The following is a 23,332-nucleotide window of genomic DNA, read 5'->3' as shown; positions in this document are numbered from 1 at the left end:
GGATAAGTAAATTAACTTATTTAAGACATTTAACAAATTCTCTGTAATCTAGAAAAATTGTAATTTTCAATTTATGTTTAGAAACATTACAATTATGGATATCTCTTTTTGTTTGTTTTTTCTCTTTAATGGATTAGTTTAAATTCACAGGGTTCTAGCACATTAGAACTGTCATATAAAATCCTGCATAAATACAAGTATATATTTTAGAAATTTATTAATTTATGACATAAGCTAGCAGTTATGGTAAGGGAATATGGTGTGAAAACTTTGTAATGGAAGAAAAATGCAACACCTGACTGGAATTTGAACACTGAATTTCCTTTTAATAAAAAGCTATAAAAATAATATTGCTTTACATAAGTATTTAATGTAATCAATCTTTTTTTCATTTATTAACCTTTAGCCCATATCTGTAGCACCTATTAGTTCATATCTTATTTTTTCAACCTGAATTTTCTTGTTTCAAGGCTATTTTGATTTCTGTTTCCTTAAGTATAATAACTCTGTTAAGAAACTAATCCTTTTTAACTTATGTCAAATCACAAAAAAATCTTGCTTTTTACTTATTGCAACAATATCTGCTTTATGTAACTCAATAAAATTCTATATTGTTTTTTATTCTATCTACTGGTCATAATTTGCACAAATCTATAAATCTTCCTTATGACTATATTTTTACACAACACTAGTGTTGTTTATTTGCTATTTATAAAATAAAAATCTTTTATCAATAATACAATAGAAAAAAGAGAGCTATCATCATTATTACACATTACTATCATTATTTATTAACAGTGACATAAAAGAGATTTAATACACAAACATAGTAAATAAGTTACAAAATTACAGCTACTTACAGCTCTTTGGCAAGTAAATGAAACTCTTGGCTTTTTTCTTTTATATCTAGAATGCTCTAGAAGACAGTGAATTGTTTTCCCAATTTCTATATTGCCTTGACAAAATTGACTGATGTCACCAGAGCAATAGGCAACAATTTCTGGTGACAATCTATAATCTTCAAGAAGAAATTTTCTGTGTTCTATCATCTCTGACTGACAATCGTGGCTTACCTTACTACCTAAATTTTTAAAGCAGAATTAGTAATATCTCTTAAAAGAAAAAATCATTATACATATAAAAAAAATTATAACAGATAAGTCAAATTATCAAATTGGGAAGTAATGAGATTGGTATTAAACAGTGGTTCTTTTAAACTTGATGATACAAAAATTCTATCTGCTTGATATACTACAAACATATGCTTGGATGCATTATTTATTGTTACATGTATTTCATTGCAAATAAAAACACATCTAAATGAGAAATTTGACAATTACACGGGTCAACATGATTTTTGTCTCACGAGTACCAAATTACCAATATGTGTACTTAATGCAATTTTTTGTCCTGTTTTCAAATATGTATTCAGTATTTCTCCATCATCCACAGTTTTTTTAAATATTTTAAAATGTTTTTTCATCCATTTGTCCCTTGTCAAGTAAAAGATCATAGAGTATTGTAAATATGATGGAACCAAACGAGCTAACTCAAAGGGTAGCATTGCTAATGTTGTGCAGGTTCAGAAGTGTGTAAACATGTACATACGTGATCTAGAGTAGCACACATTCATCAGAACGATGACAGTTGTGAGATAGTAGTGAAACAGTAAAAAGTCATTGTGAGTGCTTTATGTGTCTGAATTATTGTTTATTACATATTTACAACTTTATTTCTTTTAATTAGATGTTAGTTACAAAATGTCTAGTTTGTTTAAATTATTCTAACAATTTTTGTTATGTTTGCAGTAAAGTGATGCTCTAGTCCCAAAGGCGAAACCTTACTCCATTACTAAAAAGGTGTTATGAACTTTATTTTGGGTATAAAGCTGAAGACTAAACAAGGGTCTGGGCCCCACATATTTGCTGTTTATTGTGTTCTACGCTTCTCACTGCATGGAAAAATGGCACATGTCACATGCCATTTGCTATCCCTATGATTTGAAGGAAACCCAAAAATCACTCTTCTGACTGCTATTTCCGCTTAACAAACATTAAAGGGATTAAGTCAAAATCAAAACATACAGTGGTGTACCTAACTTGCAATCTGCAATGAGACCAGTTCCACACTGCCAAGAACTGCACATACCAAAGCCTCCAGAACATGTGACATTAGATGAAGAGAGCTCAGAGTTTGATGGAAATAAGGAAGAAAAAGAAACAAATTCTGGTGATACAACTTTTGATCAAAGCAGTTCATCTCAGCCTCATTTACTGACTCAAGAAAATCTCAACAATCTCATATGAGATTTAAAGTTATCCAAAAAATAGTCTGAAATGCTTGCTTCCTAGCTAAAAGAATGGAATCTTCTTCAAAAGAATACAAAGATAGTACTTATTGTAATTGTCATTCTGAATTTAAATACTATTTTTCTAAAGAAAATGGCTTAGTGTTTTGTAATGACATCTCTTCTCTTATGGAGACACTTTGTAATGAACATTTCTGTTACACTTTGTAACAGAATGGTGTTTGTTCCTCTAAAGTTAGTTTAAAAGCTGTGCTTCTGCATAATGGCAATAAATTCCCATCAGTACCTGTGATTCACTCTGCTAGTTTGAAAGAAACATATAAAAACTTCAGATTTATATTGGAAAAGCTTCAATATGCAGTGTATGAATGGAATATCTGTGGTGATTTGAAGGAAATTGCAGTTATTCTTGGACTGCAGCTTGGTTACATAAAGACTGTTGTTTTCTTGTGAATGGGATAGTAGGAACAGAAAAAACCATTTCATTAGAAAAGAATGACCTAAATGTGAATCACTGATTCCTGAACAGAAAAATGTGACACATGATCGATTGTGTAATTCTAAAAATCTGTATCTTCCTCCGTTACACATCAAACTAGGATTAATGAAGAATTTCGACAAATATTCCTGGTTTCATGTACATAAAACAGAAGAGTCCTAAAATTAATGATGCAAAAATTAAAGAAGGAATATTTGTGGGTCTACAAATATGATCACTAATGCATGATGAAAAGTTTGTGGACCTATCAAATCCACTGGAGAAAGCAACTTGGCAAGCATTAAAAAATGTTACTCAGAGTTTTTTGGGAAATTGAAAGGCAGAAAATTACAATGATATTGTCAATGATGTTATAAAAATTTGGGTTGTAATATGTCTTTAAATGTACACTTCCTGCGCTTACATTTAGATTTCTTCCTGGAAAATCTCGGGGCAGAGAGTGATGAATGTTTATTTAATTGATTTCATATGTTTTTGTATATATATTTGAAATTTTAATACTTTAATTTAAAAATTTTTATGATCGATATGTACTTTTGGAATAAAAAAAAAGAAAGGTAAATGTCATTTCATTACTTCGTAATTTTTTATGATTCGTAAAATTTTTATGATCGATATGTACTTTTGGAATAAAAAAAAAGAAAGGTAAATGTCATTTCATTACTTCGTAATTTTGTACTTGGGTTGTTCAAGTTGGTTTTTGATTATACAAATAAAATATACTCGTACAGAGGAATATGGGTATTACAAGTATTGATTTTATATATATATATATATAAAATTGTAATTTGATTAATTTGGTGATTATGCATAATTACCAGAGAATTTGATTAATTGCCTACAATGTTAGAGAATAACATATGTAATTTCTGTATCTAATGTTAATTAGACAAGGTTAGTGAGCAATGTGGACATATTATTTTATTACCTACGCTCGCTAACCTTGATTAATTTATAGTAAGGTTTTGATTATTTAAATAATAAATTCAGTAATTACTGCTTATAGTAAAGTTGTTATTTTAATATGTGAAATATGTTAATATGGAGAATATGAATAATGATGACCAGTACATTTAAAAAATGCTATATATTTATTAAATTCTCCAAATTGGAGATGATTAATTAAATTCACCGGTAATTATGCATAATCACCAGCTTAATCAAATTTACTGTAATATATATGAGGTTAGGGTGAAAGGTTCCCAGGCCTCACACAGGAATGGCTTTCAGGGAAGGCATTAGGTATGCCTTATTTCTCAATGGCACTGCACGATTCCATTCTTCATTAGTTTACTATAAGAGTTTCAAGTTGCTGCATCACTTAGTATAGCACTTACAGTCTGTCAAAGTGGAGAATTATGGTGTTATTGTAAAATGGAAAAATCTGGAAATTCATGCAGTGATTATATACTTTTTTCTGAAAGGCTTAATTAAAAAAGAAATTAAAGAAGAGCTTAATATGATGTTGGGAGGCTTCTCTCCATCAAATAACAACACTTATAGACTGGCCTAACAATGAAGCTCGCAATGGACACCCTTCAGAAGTGACTATAACAGAAATGATATAAAAAAAAAAAAAATTTTGCAGAAAATCGTTTTGGCAGATCAAAAAGTTGATATTGAATTAGTTAGCAGAGTCTGTAGGCATGTCAACAGAATGCATGTGCAATATTTTGCACGAACATTTGGGCATGAGAAGCTGTACGCTAGATGGGTGCTGCACTTGCTCAGGTCCGACCAGAAACAGTGCCAAAAAAATACTTTGGTGCAATCCAAAGGAATTTTTACATCAATTTGTGATGATTGATAAGATTTGGGTTCATCAGTACACTCCTGAGACAAAACAATGGATTAAAAAAGGTCAATGTGCTTAAAAAGAAACAAAAAAAGACTTTTTACGTGAAAAAGTTATGGCAACAGCTGTTTAGATTGCACGTGGAATAATTTTTATTGATTGCCTTAGAAAGGATAAAATATCCTTTCTTAAAAAGGATGAATATATGGGAATATTATGCTCTATTGCAGCATCTACGCAATGAAATTGAGAAAATACAACCGTACTTAAGAAAAAAGTTCTTTTCCATCAAGACAACGCTCCAGCTCACACTTCAGTCATTGCAATGGCAAAAATCAACGAATTACAGTTCAAATTGCTCCAACACTCTCCATATTCACCTTATTTGGCTCCCAGTGACTCCTAACCTAAAATAATTGCTTGGAGGGAATAGATATTTGACCAGTAATGAAGTTACTGCTGCCATAGATGGTTATTTTAAGGAGTTCTATAAATCTACTAACTGAACTGGATAACACTGGGCTAAGTGTACAGACGTTAATGGTGAGTAAGTTGAAAAATAAATCAAACTGTGCATAGAAAAATTATGTTTTCTTATCCAGGAATAGAAAATTTCACCCTACCCTTGTATTTCTGGCAGTATAAATTCATAATAGCACCACCAATATTCATGATTAAAGTATCAAAATCTATCTCAATCCTGCATTGACAATTGGTATGTGTAAATTTTAAAAAAGAAAAAAATGTTTAACATTTAAATTTATTTTGCGTCTTTTTTTTAGTAACAACACTTATACTACTATCTCATAAGGGGTACAATCCCATGCTGTGACTGAAGCGATGATATTTCGTTTCCACCATCTTTAGTAGAGGGCCAGCAAGTGTACTAATATTTCTTCTTACATTTTTGTATTAAATGAAATATTTTTTTAATTGAATTTATTTTTTATTTAATGATTTTCATAAAAAATATTTTATGAGGATTATCCAGAAAATAATTCACATTTTGCTGATGTTTGTGAAAGAGAGGATAGCAGTGCCATATTGGTAGTTGTTGCTAGCCTGAGTCAGTAATCATCAAGCTGTGCTACATGAAGGACTATGATGTGTCTTGTTGATTTTTTCAAGTGTTTAAATGATAAGCCATGATAGAAAATCCTGCCACTTGTGAATTGAGATCAATTATTCGATTTCTTTTGACTACAAACCCATTGAGATTTATTGAAAAATATTTAATGTTTATGAAAAAGATGTACTGAAAAAGTGATGTATCATGTCTAAAAATGGCAGCTCAAGTATGAAAAACGATAGCCAGACTAAAGTTCTGTCACACAAACTAGTAGTGAAAGTTAATGAAAAGATTCACACTAATCAATACTTTACTATTACAGAACTTCCATTTCAGTTTCTGAAAATCTCATGTAGTCTTTTCCATGAAGTTATGATGAAAAAGCTGGATAAGTTTTAACTTGAGTTTCAAAACTTCTTTCAGAATAATACAAACTGCGTATATGCATCTTTTTTTTTACTTTTCTTGAGGCCTTGCAGCCTAGATTTGACACTGAGTGATTTCCATTAGTTCCCTCACATGAAAAACTGGCTGGCAACTATGCACTTTGATGATGAGGAGGAGCTCCAGGAAAGTCCCTTGAGTGAATGGAAAAACCAGGTGGCAAAAGTTTTTGATGACGGGATACAAAAACTCGTCCACACATATGACAAGTGACTCAATTTATTTGGCGACTACAGAAAAGTAATTTAAGGATGTTTTTCAAAGTGTATATAAAAATATTCTTTTCCCAGCAGCTGTTTTTTTTTTTATAGAAAACTTACATTACTTTCTGGACAACCATCACATAAATCTTTAACTAACATACATAATTAATGATTAAAAAAAAAAATTGTAAATGTTTTTGTATCCAATTATAACTGGATGGATTTTATAATACACAATAATTGTGATATTCATTAATATGTTTGATCAAGAGTGTCTAATAAATCTTATTTATGACTAGTAAATTTTTGATAGGATTCAATTAGATCAAACAGTAAACGTTTTTCTGTATTAAACTGTGTAAAATAATCTGCAGTATTTATAAACATTTTTTATTAAACATCAGTAATCTTTTTTCTTTTTATTACTTTTGAGTTATTTATACAGCATAAATAAAAGCATGGAAAAATTAACAATATAATAAGAGTATAATGCATATGGCTGGGTTGGGGTATGTTTTTTTCTTCTGGCTAGTTTTAGGATATTTTTCAATTACTTTCAATTCTGTATCCATCTCTTTGCCACAAATATTCCTATAATATCATTGGGGATAACATCAATGGAAGTTTTAATAAAGATAAATTCATGATCACAAATACAACGAATTAAAATAATTAATGACAATCAATTAATATGATCAATCATTAGCTAAACAGTCTTATAAAAAAACATCTCCCACTCAAAATTTTTATATTCAGGTGCTTTACAACTATTATTACCATGTTGTGGAGACAGTATAAAGCAAAACATTAAACTACTCCTCCTTTCTGTCCAGATTAAATTATTTACATTGTCTCTACTTATGAGAAACAGAAAACCTAGAGTAAAAAATATTCAACAGATTGTTGAATATTTTCAACAATATAATAATATTGTTGAACATCAATATTATATTGTTACACATCAATATAATAATATTTCCAAATAGAATATAATATAATAATATATTCAACAGATAATTTGAAAGACGCATAGTTCTTTTTAAGTTTACAATGAATAAGAATTAATAAATAGAACACACACAAAAAAATATATCTGTATAATTAGAAATGAAAACAAAATTACCATTTTTTAAATTATTTTCTAAACATAGAAGTATTTGGGCAAGACGAACAGCTTTGTCATCAGAAACAGATCTTCTGCAATGAAAATTACGGATGTATTCTTTACAAGCTCTTGCTAATCCTTTGCTGGCACGGTAATCCTGAGAGATGAGTTTTTGATGTTTAAGTAGTTGACTTTCACACTGAAAACAATGATGAGTTAATAGCTTAGCCTAAATATAATTTGGTTTTAATATAACATATGATATGAATAACAATTATGTAAACTAATAAAAGTTCATTCTAATAAAAAGAACAATATCAGAAACATTTAAGTGTTCTTAGTACATGAAAAGAGTTAAAATTGATTTTTTGATCAGTATTTATAGCAATAACTATATTTCATTTTTGACATCACACATGGACATAAATCCAATTTCTAGCAAAAGAACATGTACAACATAAGAGTAGTAGTAATAATTTATTTATATTATTCAAAATTCTACAAAAAGGCTTTCTTTTAAATACACTGATTTAAAGTAAAATCAGATAATTGTTTACCTGGCATTTTTCATTACGCAGGAGAAACTGGATGAAGACAATGTGACTATGAATGAAGAACTCAATTCTGTTAAGGAGGTTGTAAGCAGTGGGAGAGTAAAAGTAAGTGGTTTAGCACTCCCGAGGCATAATTCACTCCTAAAATACTATATATTGTATACTAAATACTGTGTAAATGAATCTTTATTTCAATTTATCATTTCTATTTTTACATTTTATTCTTACTTGCCTTTTTCTTTTTTTTTCCTGTTTAGCCTCCGGTAACTACCATTCAGATAATACTTCAGAGGATGAAATGTAGGAGTGTAGTCTTGTACATTCTCAGTTCGACCATTCCTGAGATGTGTGGTTAATTGAAACCCAACCACCAAAGAACACCGGTATCCATGATCAAGTATTGAAGTCCGTGTAAAAATAACTGGCTTTACTAGGACTTAAACCCTGGAACTCTCGACTTCCAAATCAGCTGATTTGGGAAGACGCGTTCACCACTAGACCAACCCGGTGGGTTTATTCTTTCTTGCCTTAAACTTACTTGAATTTTCCATCAACCTAGCTGTTTAACTCATTTGTAAGTGTATGATGGAATCAGCTTGGCCTCCCTTTCTAAGAAGTCAACAAAAAACTTAAATCAAATCAACAAAAACCATACTCAAATCATTAGGTCACGCTAACTGTACTTTACAGCTCAATAAAAATTTATAAAATAACTAATAATTAATTTTTAAATTTAATATAATTAATTTTTTAATGAATAAATAAACAAAATGAAATAATATAAATACCTTTTCTGACATAGATCTATCCATTTTATGCTGCATAAGACACTTATACATTTGACCAGTACCCGGTTTAACATTCTGACAAAACCGTTGTGTTTCCTCACTGCATGCAATATAAAGCTGCCTGTCAAATTTAATATCATTTGCTTGCAGTTCTGAAAAATGAAGAACTTGTTCCTTACACTTCTCTTCTAATCTTTCTATCTTTTGTTGTAAACAATTAATAGTGTGGCCTTGAGAAAGAGTCTGTAATTTTATAAAAATATCAGATTAAAAATGACAAATACAAACTTTTAGGGATAATATCTAAAACTGTAAATTAAATAATATAACCCTGGTCAATAGTGTGTTAGTAACAAGGGTCATATTATCAATTCTAATAATTCATTTTACTTGTATTTTAAATATTGGCCATTAAAAAATCCCAGCACATCACATTTTTACGTTACGTTATCATTAATTGTCAGTCTCTTCCATAATTAGAAATTTTTGGTACTTCACAGTAGTCAACCCTGTAGGTTAGTGCTGAGAGTCAGTAACCTCACCATAATCAGTGTATCACAAGACAACAATCAATGTCTGTCATGCAGTGTTTGCTACTAGTAGATAGATAATCTCTGTTCAAAATAATTAATTAATAGATAATTAATTTCAAAATATCAAGTTTTCACAGCAGATCTTGCAAAAATTCACCAGACAGGTTTTGTTGTTTGTAAGCGTTCTATATTCCAGTCACAAGGTACATAAATAACAAAAAAATGAAAAATCTATTTTTTATATATTTGTTTAAAACTGGAAATCAAAATAAAAATTGCTCCCCATGTTGGCTGTATAAGCTGTAAACGAACTAGTTCAGTAGGTGAAAGATAACAGGTCTGATTTTGGTTGTCCCTATGGTGTTACATGAACCTATCAATAAAAAAAAAAACTAACATGGAAAGGCTTACTGATTCCAAAATTTAAAAGCTTAATGATAGATGCTAATACACCTGATGAAATTTTAGATATTTCTAAGAAAACACTTAACATCCCATTTAAAGTTCTCTAATACCCATTGAACCTCCATCTTATCTGTCAAAGTGAATTAAATGATTTGGGCCTGTCAAAACAGTACGCTGAACTTCTCTGCTCTGGATTGCAAAATTGGAATCTACTGACAGATGAAAGAAGTATTACATTCTTCAGAAAATGAAATTTTGTTTTGTCAGTGTTTTAAAAAACGGAGGATTCTTTTTGTGTATGTTTTGACTATGATGAATTAATGACTGAACTAAGAATAAACCATAAACCTACAAAATTTATTAACCTTTTTATTGTGGTTCTTTTAAACATAGCCTGAAACAATTTTATTCCAAAATGGAAACAAGAAACCTGTTGCTTATTCAGTAAAAGAAGCATGTGATACCATGCTTGTCATTCTGAAAGCAATTAAGTAATAACAGTTTAGTTGGCAAGTTTGTGGGATTTTGAAGGTCTTAACGTGCCTTAACGGGTTTTTATGTTTATTGGATAGCAGAGCAAGTCAGTAATATTTTGTAAAAAAAGAGACTGGCCAAAAAGAACTTATTTGAATTTTATTAGGTAATTAAATGTCTTTTATGACTCTCTAGCTGAACTTGAGAAAATTTTTCTTCCTCTGCTTCACATCAAATTAGAACTAACGAAAAATTCTGTAAAGGCGATGGATAAAGAAGGTGAAGAAGGCTTCCAACATTTAAAAGAAGTTTTTTCATAATTAAGTCAAACTTGAGTATATTTACTAGGCCTGATACAAGAAGAGTAATTTGTGATTCTGAAAACTCAACCAAAAGGAATTCACAGCATAGAAATCATTTTTGAATTTGTTAAAAGGATTTTTAGACAACAAAGAAGAAAATTACAAATCCTAGCACAATAGCTTCTTAAGTCCTACCAAGCCATGAGATGTTGAATATACTCATAGTTTCTAAAAATCTGATTCGGAACCACATGACTAACTTGTACGCCTATTAAATTTCATACACATTTTTTTAAAATGAAAAGTACATAAAATTTTATTTCATTAATAACTTTTGATATTTTTTTTATTGTTATTATTGAATTATTGTTTATCATAAAATACTTTTAAAATCAGAGGTTAATAATTATTAATAAATCAATATATTTAAATAAAAATTTAAAAAAAGGAGATGAAGTGTGATTCGAATCGATGTGCCTTCCCCTTATAAGATCCAAATATTTCTTCAGTTAAAATTTCATTTGGCTATAACTCTGAAATCAATGAAAATAAGTACCACTTATGATATGTCGTTAAAAGGCTCTCGATGAGGGCTTATTACTGCAGTTAAGAAAAGTCCAAAATCCAAATTTTCTGGAATTTGGGCTTTTTTAGACAATTTTGGTTCAGTCAATTGCAATCAAAAGGTGTATAACTAGATGTTATAACAGTCCTAAATCCAGCACTTCAACATCCTATGGCTAATCGTTTTTAAGTTATGCGAGATACATATGTACATACAGACGTTACACTAGAACTAATCAAAATGAATTCAAGGATGGTCAAAATGGATATTTCTGTTGAAATCTGAAATCCAAAATTTTTCGCGATCACAATATTTCCTTTACATCAAGGAAGTATAAAAATACATATTCTACATGCATATGCAAATCAATTTCTTTCCAGGAAATCTTGGAGTTTAAGAAATTCTTCTCCAATGAAGTTAGCAATGAACAAGGAGAGAGATTCATTCAATGGGACATTATGACCATGGAGTCCTGATACCATTGGTGCCATTGGACCCACGATGGGTGGCTAATGCTGTTTGTTAAAAATATTAGAAAATTTCACTAATGTTTTAGTTTTATTATTTTTTTTAATTTATTTTTTGTAGACCAGTCCAACTTAATACAATGGAAAAACTTTCTAAAACTCACATTCACATCCTTTTAAAACAATTAATTGTAGGTACAACTGTATACATTCTACTCTATATAACAAACGTAGAGTAAAGCATACTATTATAGTTTTGTTGAGTTCGCTACTATTATATCAAAACCAGTAACACGATTTACAAACTGCATTCACTATTATTTTGAATCAGATTTAGCTAATAGATTTTTAACATATGTTATCAGTAACTGCCAGAAGAAAAATACAGACAGTATAAAGAGATGAAAACACAAATTTCTGGACTTTGGCAAATGATAAAATGAGTGGAATACATTGTTCTTTGTATAAATATATTTTCCTTCAAGATCTGACAGGTAAAGTTTCTTTATTTTATTTCAGTGTCATATATACAAATATAAATTGCTCATATTATATTAATTTTTAAATTACATTATTGATAATTTAGAAACATAAATAAAGGTACACAAAAGGAAAACAGACATAAATCTAGTGGGATCAGTTTATTCCGCCAGCAGTCTATAAGTTTTTTTTCTTTCAGTTGAGTCGGAGGAATACCATTTATGTACTGAGTGTCATGCTTGCTAACAGGTTCTGCAAGATATTACTGAGAGTGCATATGTGTGCCTGCACCCTACCAACTAAACCTCCTATTTCACTGATCCTTCCCTCCCAGGGCCGGATCCGCAATTAAGCATTACACAGCCCCAGGAGGTGCCTTCAAGCTTGGGAAATCCAGAGTCCCCATGCTTCATCACTGCTGCCATCTTGCAAGTGTGGACGAACGGCAGCTCTGCAGGGGGGCTATCCTTCACCCCTTCGCTCTTACTGTCTCCTAGCCTCCTGGTCCTTTTACTGGATAACTTCTGTGATGTATCTTAAAATGGTGTTGAACTGATGTTTGTTCTCCAGCATTTAAGCAATGATATATTCCATGTTCAGCTGACCCACCAGCCTTTCAAACTACTGCCACTTATTGTCCCATCTTGGACACTCAAAAATTACATGATACGGGATGTTCACCTCTCCAGCCTGCTGTGGTCAGCCCGTCTCCTCTTATAAAGATGTGCCTGAAATACTCCGTGGTCAGTCAGAAACTGGAAAAGCCAATAATTCAACTCACCAAATCAACTCCCATACCATGGTGCAACACTCGAGATGAGTCAGTGGGTCCATCCCTTTGTGGGAAGCATCCGACCTAGATTGCCACTTCTCTATGAACACCTCGCCCGAGCTGTGTCAATCCACACCCTCATACAACCGCCTTCTGTGATCTGCCAATTACTTCAGCAGTACTAGCCCAGCCACAACCATCACTGCACCCACCAACATTGAACTATATGTAGTGGCCACACACAAACCTATGAGACACTGCATACCCTCCAGTAGGTGGCAATTCTGTTCTATCTGCAATGCCCTGTGCCACACCAGTATTCCATACAACAGAACCGATTCAAAAATGTGGGCGTACAGTCTACGCTTAGAAGTTTTCGGCCCCATCACACTCTACATTAGCATACCTAGGGCCTTAACTGTCTTTTCTGCTCATAAACTCACCTCTCTAGTGTGCCTCATAAATGATCTCTGGGTGTCCATCCATACTCTTAAGTATTTAACAGCACCCTGGATTTCCACGTGATGCTCTTCCACCTGAAGATCAATCGGAGAGAGTCTCCTCCTGCCTGTCAGTGCCAACACCCCTGTCTTTTCTGGCAGTCTAAGCTCTTTTCTACCATTCATTCTTGCACATTTCCAATGGCAATTCTTGCTATCTCAGTCACTTCATCCTCTGACCTTGCCATAACCAACATCGCGAGGTCATCTACAAAAGCAGCACCCCCGCAGGGACAACCAAATCACCCCATCAGATACAATGTCCCACACCATGGACTTCTGCGGAACATCACACATCACCTCAAAACGCATTCTCCTATCTCCTATAGTTTAGGTCAAGGACCTATTCTCCAAATAGCTCATGATAAGCCTCTCAATGACCCTAAAATCCCCCAATCTCTAACTGCCCCAAGATCGCTTTCCACCGGAGGGAATTGAATGCATTCTTAATGTTGAATGTGACCTGCACTGAAATCCTTCTTGTCCTCCAAGTGCCAGCTGCCACCCAATTATAATACCCACTGCACCCCACCATCGACACTGTCTCTCTACAGTAGCTTACAAAAATTACTCGATAAGCATGCTGGTCAACGCTGTGATATATTAGAAGTATTCGGTTTTTATAGCAAAATTAGCCTCACCTCCTTCTAGGAAGAAGGAATACTACTCCCTATTAAGATGGCATTCATAATATTTAGTACTTTAAGTAGGACTTTCTCCAACATTATCTTTACAACTTCTACCAGTACCTCATTTGGTCTGAGAATCTTGCATAATCTCATTTTACGACTGGCCACAATCAGTTCTTCCATATTGAAGGGTTTTATCTCTACCACGACTACCTCCACCCTTACCGGGGCTGGTGAGACCAGGATTAATGCTGCCACACATTCTCTCACCTTCTCCTCAGGGAGAACTGGTATCCTGCGGTTGAAACACTTTGTTACCAGGTGGTTGGCGGAAGGGCTATTAGGTTATAGCCCTTCCCCCAATGGTCGCTATCAACTGCCACCTCGAGTTCCTTCCACGCTCTTCTCTTATTTTCACCCCGTATCCATTTTTGACCTCTACAAATTCCCTTCGGGCCTCAATCCTGTCCTCATCAACTCCTCTTACACCTGATCTCTGATACCACCTGTGACCTGCCAGAGGATCGCCTGGTCAGCTGACTACCAATAAATATGTTTCTTCTCAGGATGAGATACAGCCACCCCAGATCTGTCACACTCATCTCTAATCATCCTAATAAACTCCTACGGTGTAACTCCATCCAGTGGTAGCTGTGAAATTGCCCCTGCAAATCTTATGCAACCAAACACTGATGTCACCTTCCTCTTGTGGTGTTTTCTATTCACTCCACTACTGAATTCAAATGTAATGATCCGATGATCTGACAGGCTTTCTTCAATCAGTATCTGCCACCCTTGGTATGAGCTCGCATACTCCCCGTTCCCAAATACCAGGTCCAACACCTATCTTGTTTGCCCTCGCTCAAATGTATTCCCTTCTCCATTTATACATTGCACCCCCCAAGCAGCTACACATGCTGCTATGTGTGACCCCCTGACCACTTCTGACTTCTCCCCCAAACTCTGGCGACTTTACATTAAAATCACTGGCAATCAGGATGTAATGTCCTCTATACTGCTGTACCACCTCTTCTAGTTGGTCCAGAAACCATAAAGATTCCTCCACTGTGCTATTTGGGGAGTGGTAGGAGGACACCACTACCACATCCTATTATTTACTATTTAAAGCCATGTCTTTATAATCACTATACTGTAAGATTTTTCTAATTAAACTGTACAATATAATCTATTATGATGAATGTTATACATTACTATTACACTTAATTAAATAAAGTCTGTATTAAGTTTTATGATACAACTCAAAAATGAGAACTAATTTGTTCATAAATACAAACTTCAATTTTTCTAAAAAAAAGATAAAAATTAAAAGATTCAACATAAAAGATACCATTCAAAGGCTACCAACAGAAAAGGCTACCAGTTTCCCTGAATCACCATGTACTAAGGCATTAAGATTAGTGTATTTGTTCCTAGAGAGAAGTGTAAAGATAGATAAAGGAAGTAATACATATGTAACAGATACATTACTTACCATTAACTCGTTGTTGGGCTGCATCCTACCACATTTCAAATCTTTTATATTATTTTCGCAATATTTTGTTAAATCAGAAATTAATCTAAAATCACTAAAAGCCGCTAATCCAATTCTATGAATAAGATTATGACATTTTATATTCTTAATTAAATTATATTTATCTAATATACAAGAAAGATAGTGAGAATGTTCTTCTAGTTCAAGACAATTTTTTTTAAGCATCTCCAAATCATCATCACTACATACAGACCCAATAATTGCACTAAGATGATCATATTTCATAAGATTTGCTGTATGACTCCATATTGCATTTTGACAATAAATATCTAAGTTTGACACCACATCAATCTGTAAAACAAAGTCTTTATTAATAAGTAGGTTTGATTTATTAATAGTAAAATGTCCATCATGGCTACATACTATTGTTTAAAAATACTTGAAGCAGTTAATGAGTATAAATGATCGTCATAGCAGAGCATTACATAAACAAAAGACTTGTAATAGGTTTAACAGTAAAGGGTTATTTACCACAAACCTGTCTAGATTCTATCACATGTGTCACACTCTACCTACATTAGTTAGTTCAACTATTAGGAACAAAAGTTAGGATTTATCATTTTTATAATATCTAACTATTGAAGAACAAACCTGTAGGCTGGGAATCAATTCTGTTTTTATTTCTGCAGCAAAACCACACAACCACACATTTCATAGCTGGTAATACGATCCATGGGTGTTTCATCTTTTATGATAACCAAGAGTTAAAGTAAATTAGAAAGTGTTTTATTAATAAGAATGTTTTCTGTTCATTTAAATCCTTTTAATAATGAAACTGTTAAAATTGTATACTGCACAATTTTTAGGATAAAACTATTTTAGAACAAAATTACAAGAGCATACATTGAGAACACAAAGAATTATATAGATGAAGAAAAATCAATAGAATGAACTCTACATTAGTGCTGAATAAAAAATGTTTGTTACTTTATGAGGGTGTCAAAAAGTAAAGGAAAATTTTGATTTCCCTCCCAATCACGTGTATGGCAATAATGATTGTTCTGCTATAACTCATAACCTCTATCAGTTGTTCAATGAAAGTATTGTGTTTCATTGTTGACTATTTGTGATTGTGTTTAAAAGCCTGTTTAAAATGAGTGTTCCTTTGTCTGATTGCACCAAGGAAGAAATGCCAGCAGTGATAAGTTTCCTCAGTTCAGAAGAGGTGAAACCAGCAGAGATTATTCATCGAATGCAGCAGCAATATGGAGAAAGTTGTTTGAGTGGAAGCAAGATCTACGAATGAACTGATCGCTTTAAAAATGGTACGATTTCTCTCTCGCTCTCTCTCTCTGATGAACAGCTGCAAGTTAGGCCTTCCACCTCAAATACTAATGACAGTATTAAAACAGTTAAACAAATGATTCTCAGTAATCAACAAATTACAGTTGATAACATTGCAAATGAGTTGAATATAAGCCATGACTCAGCATTTTCAATCATCCTAGATTCTTTAAACTTTTGAAAAGTCTATACTTGCTGGGCTCCATGTCAATTGACCAGCACCCACAAAGAGAACTGTTTGAAAATTTCCCAGAAGCTATTGAAATGATACAAAAATGAAGGAGACTCATTTGTTAAGCAAATAATAACTGCTGATGAGACTTTGGTCCATCACTTTGAACCTTTGAATAAGCGACAAAGTTTAGTGTGGAAACATCCTTTATTACCCTTAGCAAAAAAACGTAAAACTCAGATGTCTGCAGGAAAGGTGATGACGATATTTTGGGATATGGAAGGTTCACTTTTGGTTTACTTCACACATGAAAGTCAATCAGTAAACTGTGACAACTAATGTGAGCTACTGTGTTTATTGAAGCAAAAAATCAAATCCAAAAGACTTGGTAAACTTTCTAAAGGCGTGATTTTGCTTCAGAGTAATGCTCGACCTCATACAGCCAAAAAAACAGTCCTTTGCCTTAAGATCTCGGTTTTGAGCTGCTGGGCCACCCTCCATACAGTCTGGATTTGACTCCAAATTGTTTTCATCTTTTTGGCCCATTGTCAGCAGAGTTGCGAGGGAATCGTTATTAATCTGATAAAGAGGCCACAGAAGTGATGAAAAAATTTTCTAGGAAGGAATTCAAAAGCTTGTTAAAAGATGGACTAAGTGCATAGATGTAGGAGGGGGTTCTGTTGAAAAATAATACATGTATCATTCATGTAAGTACAAATAAATATATTGATTTTTTGAATTTAGTTTACTTTTTGGCTTTCCCTCGTATAAGGCCTTTTTACCTATTCTCATTATTATAACACTAGGAAAAAATTTGATAAAAATTAAAAAAACATATTTCTGACAAAAATATTGTTTCAATTTTTAATTGAATGCATTACAAGTAAGTAGATTACAAAAATCTGTATTTACCGGGAAGATCAGAAAACATGGATTGCAGATATAACATCCAACATAAAAAATTTCAATCGGCGATGAGTTCATTCAGCAAATTCCAATTGGTCAGATCATTGTGATATCCAGTGAAACAGTTTAAATCAAGTTAATGGATGGTAATTCTGAGCAATTACTTGATCAAATTAAATTTTTTTTCATACTTATATCATAGTACATATCCTTAGGATCAAAAAATAAGATCTAAACGTCAGAAAGCTGATTTGGATAGTGGTCGGCCCACGCTTGGTCAAAGTCTACATCACAGTATCAGTACTCTAGTCAATTAGCAATCAGTTTTGTGAGTTATAGCACTAATTTTGGGAGGAGTTCGGATGCTAATACATTCTGTAGAGAGAAGTTAGTTTTAATATTATGGTTATAGTCAGAGTAAGATTAGTTTTGTGGAGAGTGAAACAAACCATAAACTAACCTTAACATTTGTCAGTATCAGACATTGTAGATGACTGATGGTGGTCTTTGTCATAAACATGACAAATAGCACAGAATATGTAGTGTTGTCTCTCTCTGTAAAGAATTTATTAGATTTTAAATCTTAATTCAGCCAAGTGTCCTACAAGAGAGTGTTAAGTATTGCCTGCCATACCTTGCTAATTTATCCCTAACCTCCCTCTTCAATAGTCTAACCTTAACTGTAACTCTAACCTTAACCTTAACCTTAACATCTGTCCAAAGAATGGACTAACTTTTTAACAGATTTTGATAAATCACAACGCTGATGATAGTTAATTGATTAAGTACTGATAACATGGCACAGACTTTAACCTTGCACAGGTCACCTGCTGTCCAAATCTACTTTCTGACATTTAGATCTTGTGTTTTCCTGATCCTAAGTGTATCTACTATGGTATATTAAAGTTGAACAAAACTGAAACTGATTACATAATTTCCCAGAATTACCTTATGGACTAATTTATTCCTTATTTTTTAATGATAAACAATAAAAAAAAAGAAAATGAAGAAATATAAACGTTTGAGTAAACAAAATTTGATTAGTACTGAAGGATAAAATACATTATAAACAATTTCTGATGAAATATTTTCAGCAAATTAAGTATAGTTCAAGCTCATAACTTATTTTCGTCACACGTATAGCATCCTCATCTCATTGGCCATTGATGGAAGTTGCTTATTGTTCACTAGTTGAACAGATTCGATGAACGCATTAAAAAAAACAGTATTGTTCAAGCAAAATAATATTTAAAGCAATAAGAAAAAACAATGTTTATTAAAAATGCACCACACACATTTGAATAAGTCAATAGATATAACTGAAGTTCTGTATCTTAAGTAGCATGTTGTCTAGAAGTATGGGCATGTACAAAAACATTGAGCAAGTAACAGAAGTATGTAGTTACAACAAATTCAACCAGTAATAAAAAAACTACATCATTTCACAGAGTTGAAAGTGAAACTTCAATTTTAAATACAGTTTAACAACTTAACTGCCCATTCAAACTGTCCTTTCTTTTAATACTTCTGAAATTAAGTGTTTTCTTTCTATAATTTCATTTCGATAACCATTTACCACAACTTCTTCATTCTATTAAACTTGATTCAAGTAAAATAATAAAATAGATAGTTTGATACAAACTTGTTAAATCATTAGAAAAACTCTGTAATGTTAATTGTACTAACTGGGCAGTAATGTAGTTTGAAATCAATCAGGAATGTACACAGAACTGCATCCTCAAATGACAACACATAAGCCAACTTTAAAATGCAATGATTGATATTTGTTTTCTAACTTAGGTGTAATCGAATTTCAGATACATTATGTAAAAATGAAATAATACATTAACAATACAAACCTTGTATGACTGGATACATTCTAGTACTGTCAAATCATCACTGTACTGTGTTAAAGAACTGCATAATTTAGAAAAACTGTTTTTGCAGAACTGGTTATTAATTAATAATTTATTAGAAGTTTCATTAACGTCATCTACAAGATTTAATCCAGCACTAATTTTCTTTTTAGGCATATACATATCATCGGCAACGATGTTATCGACTATTAGGTTAACAAGTAATACTAAAATAACATTAATAATTTCCATTATTCGTTAAATGTTTGAATCCGACCAACTAATTAAAATTGACGTCCATAAACATTAACACAAAGAAATGGAATAAAATTTACTTCAACGTGTCATAACAATAAACAAATCTAAAAATATAACCAAAAAAAAACAGGAATCACCAATATAAAAAAAATGTTTTGATTCTTTCTAAATCAAAAAACCAAAACGCACACAGAAATCTCATAGCCGCACTACATAATATCAATAACTAAACAGTAACGTCAATAAACTTAAAAAAAAATTACATCTAAAATAACGAAAATGCTTTACGACCTTACTGAACTAAAGGACCTGCTCTTTAGATTATTCGCTCATCAGTGGCGCACTACAGCTGAGTCGACATCAGAATGACGACGTGTTTCGTATCAGGATTATAATCGACTTCTGTCGTTTTTACAATAATTAAGTTTAATACCCAATATTTTAAAAGTAGAATACTTTTTTTTTAATTAAGCCAATTTATAACCTAAAAGATATTGAGCTTTCATAAAAAAAATGAAATAGTATTAAGAGATCCTGCAACGTATATTCAATAACAGTGTGTCATTTACGAGCTGCTTTTAGATTAGCTCTTTGTTGATAACTATTAATTTTAGAAATAGGATATGGAACATTTTATAAACTAGGTATTTTAGTGATAAGATGAAGTGTGTGAAATGATTAGTAAAAATACCACTTCTGCTTGGATACCAATCCGGAACTACCTTATTTTACCAGTATACAATCATATTTTCATCTTCACGACCTTTTTACTTCAACGATCAAAATGTTGCATATTAGAATACACTCTTACATCATTACAGTGCAGTCGGAGATCAGTATCAAAGTTGTGGTTTGCTGTTACCCTGAAAATACGGAATCGTCGAAAAATGTTGCAGCAATAAAAAAAATCATATCTCCCTACATAATTGAGAAAAAGCATTAACTGGAACTGCATAATGATGGTGATACCATCAGTTTTTTTAGACGTGACCTTCAGCTATCAGCTAAGGTCGTGGGGACACTAACCCCCAAAGTCTTAAAGAGTAAAACTCCCCGTCGCTGGAAATGATACTGTAGTGGTATTGCAGTCTTGGTAAAAACAATTAAGAACTAATGTTCTCATACTGCTTGAAATTCACAATCCAACATTAAAATTCAAGTGAAAACAATTATTAATCATATCACATTCTAGGCTTTTATACGACCGAGAAGAGGTACTTGTGTGCCTTGTTTAATTTTCTTTCATAAGTACCTTTCAAAAGAGATGGGTATCCATGGGTTTTCTGTAGGCAGTTCGTATGGATGGTATATTATATTAGTAGGTTGCTATGACGTAGTTTTATTGATAGTAATGAAGCATCAAATTATATGTGAATAGTTTCAGATTATATTCAATATTTTCGATAGGGAGTGCAGTACAGGAATACAGTTACAATACAGGAGTACAGTTTCAATGAGTACGACCATTCTATCCACTTTACTAACAGCCGTCATCAGAACTGAGGCTCACGCAGAAGCTTTAGGGGAAAAGAGAAACATTTGTGCAGTGATCATAACACAATACTTATTAGTAAAACCACACAGAAATATCAACTAGGTTATTTTTATTCAAATTAGTACTGGTTGCTATACAGAGTTTTATAACATACGACCTTGTATTCTCACACCCTCTGAAGACCCTTCCAATTATTCTCTTGCTAAGCTGTGATTTTATTACACATATGTATATGTTTTTAAAAATTTTTCATGTTAGTGAATGTGATAATTTTTCATTAGACTCATCAATTTCCAAGCAGTAAAAATAATTTATAAAGTAATTTTCAAACTTGATATGCAGATGAGCCACGTAAAAGTAGCCCCGCCAAAATCGACATTAACATATGTAATATTGATATTAAGAATTAACAAACCTGTAATAATCTTCAGAGTAAATTTTGAAAATGGTTTTTACCAACATCTAAACACTTGTGCCGACGGTTTAACAAAATGCAGGTATACCGGTGTTCTTTGGTGGTTGGGTTTCAATTAACCACACATTTCAGGGATGGTCGATCTGAGACTGAATAAGACTTCACTTCATTTACGTTTATAAATATCATCTTTATTCATCCTCTGAAGTAATACCTTACGGTGGTTCCGGAGGCTAAACAAAAAAAAAGTAAACCTGCGTCAATTCCACCAAGGTAATACTGCTAATGCACATCCTGATAATCTCTTTCACTTCATCGATTATATGTGGATTGTTTTGATATACTTGTCCTTTCAACATTCCGCATAAATGAAAGTCATATGTAAACAAGACTGGGGACCGCGGCAGCGAACTCACTGTTCGCTTAGCAGTAAACAGTTAATAAACACGAGCAAATGACCTCTCAGACGGGACAGGTTGCCCCATCCTGCTGGAAAAAGCAATACTCACGTTCATCTTCGGTCAGTTGTCAAGCAAAGTCATCCAAAACGATCAGGTAGACAACTGTGTTGACTGTGCTGTCAAAAAATATTAGACCAATAACACGCGTGGTAAGCATACAACACCACACACTTATCTTCTGGTCATGTAAGGGTACCTCGAGTATTACATGCGGATTTTCTGACGTCCAATACTTACTTCTCCGGGCAGAAACCATGCCCTCGTCTGTCATGATAAACATAAACGGGTCCAATCGACCATCTGCAACCATATTCAACTAGCGAAAAAAAATCACACGTTTTTGGCTGTTCGGTTCCTTCAATTGTTTTAGAACTATAATGCGGTACGGTTTCAACTTTAAACTCTTCAGGTCACGTTTGCAGGTTGTTATACTCACCCCGATCTGTTGCGATAGTTCTGGTAGATTTCTGAATACTACGAAGTGTCACTTCGAAAATGGTGCACGAAATTTAGGAGTGCGGACAGATAGCGCCCTATTCTTTGGTTCATTTACAACAGAACTCGTTTGGCTCCATATCATCTCAAATTACTGAATGCTGTGTTCAGCTGGGTCGGGACGATTACGAAACTTTACGTAATAACTCCTGTGATTTTCAAAGGACCGGTTCTTATGTACGACTTTAAATATTCACTTGCTCTAGTACCGAATACATCGCTAACGTAAGCATAACGCACACGATCCATTAAACAACTGACGGTCGTAGCATTGAATAGAGCCTAGGAAGGAACAATCATATGACTTACGGTAGGGAAAGTAATGTACTTCCTTTGTACAAATTTTTCATGCCAAAGTCCTGTGAGCAAACTTATGATGTTAATTTTCTATTCTATATTCCATATTCTGGCGGAAATACTTTTTTATGGCCCACTCAGTATATTTATATAAAACATGTCGTGACCGATTCATAATCAATGGCCAGCAAAAACTACTTAAGATAAATTGATGAAAATTTGTATACACATTCTTCTTAGGATTAAAGT

The 23,332-nt window shown here is 32.7% G+C and overlaps 1 protein-coding gene across 1 annotated transcript in view; it reads right to left on the bottom strand.

Moving 5' to 3' along the window:
- Window positions 1-20,270, bottom strand: part of Glg1 (Golgi apparatus protein 1) — an 84,372-nt gene extending 64,102 nt beyond the window's left edge. The window contains exons 1-5 of the mRNA XM_075356657.1: window positions 19,666-20,270; window positions 15,385-15,735; window positions 8,766-9,008; window positions 7,442-7,622; window positions 861-1,081 (exon numbers count right to left, since the gene is read on the bottom strand). Of these exons, the coding sequence (XP_075212772.1) occupies window positions 861-1,081; window positions 7,442-7,622; window positions 8,766-9,008; window positions 15,385-15,735; window positions 19,666-19,914 (1,245 nt within the window). The 5' untranslated portion in view covers window positions 19,915-20,270. The remainder of the gene's footprint in view (window positions 1-860; window positions 1,082-7,441; window positions 7,623-8,765; window positions 9,009-15,384; window positions 15,736-19,665) is intronic.
- Between the last annotated feature and the right edge of the window lie 3,062 nt (window positions 20,271-23,332).

The sequence above is a fragment of the Lycorma delicatula genome, chromosome 2 (genome assembly GCF_047948215.1).
Source record: "Lycorma delicatula isolate Av1 chromosome 2, ASM4794821v1, whole genome shotgun sequence".
In the NCBI taxonomy this organism is placed as follows: domain Eukaryota; kingdom Metazoa; phylum Arthropoda; class Insecta; order Hemiptera; family Fulgoridae; genus Lycorma; species Lycorma delicatula.
This window is presented reverse-complemented; position numbering and strand designations above follow the sequence as displayed.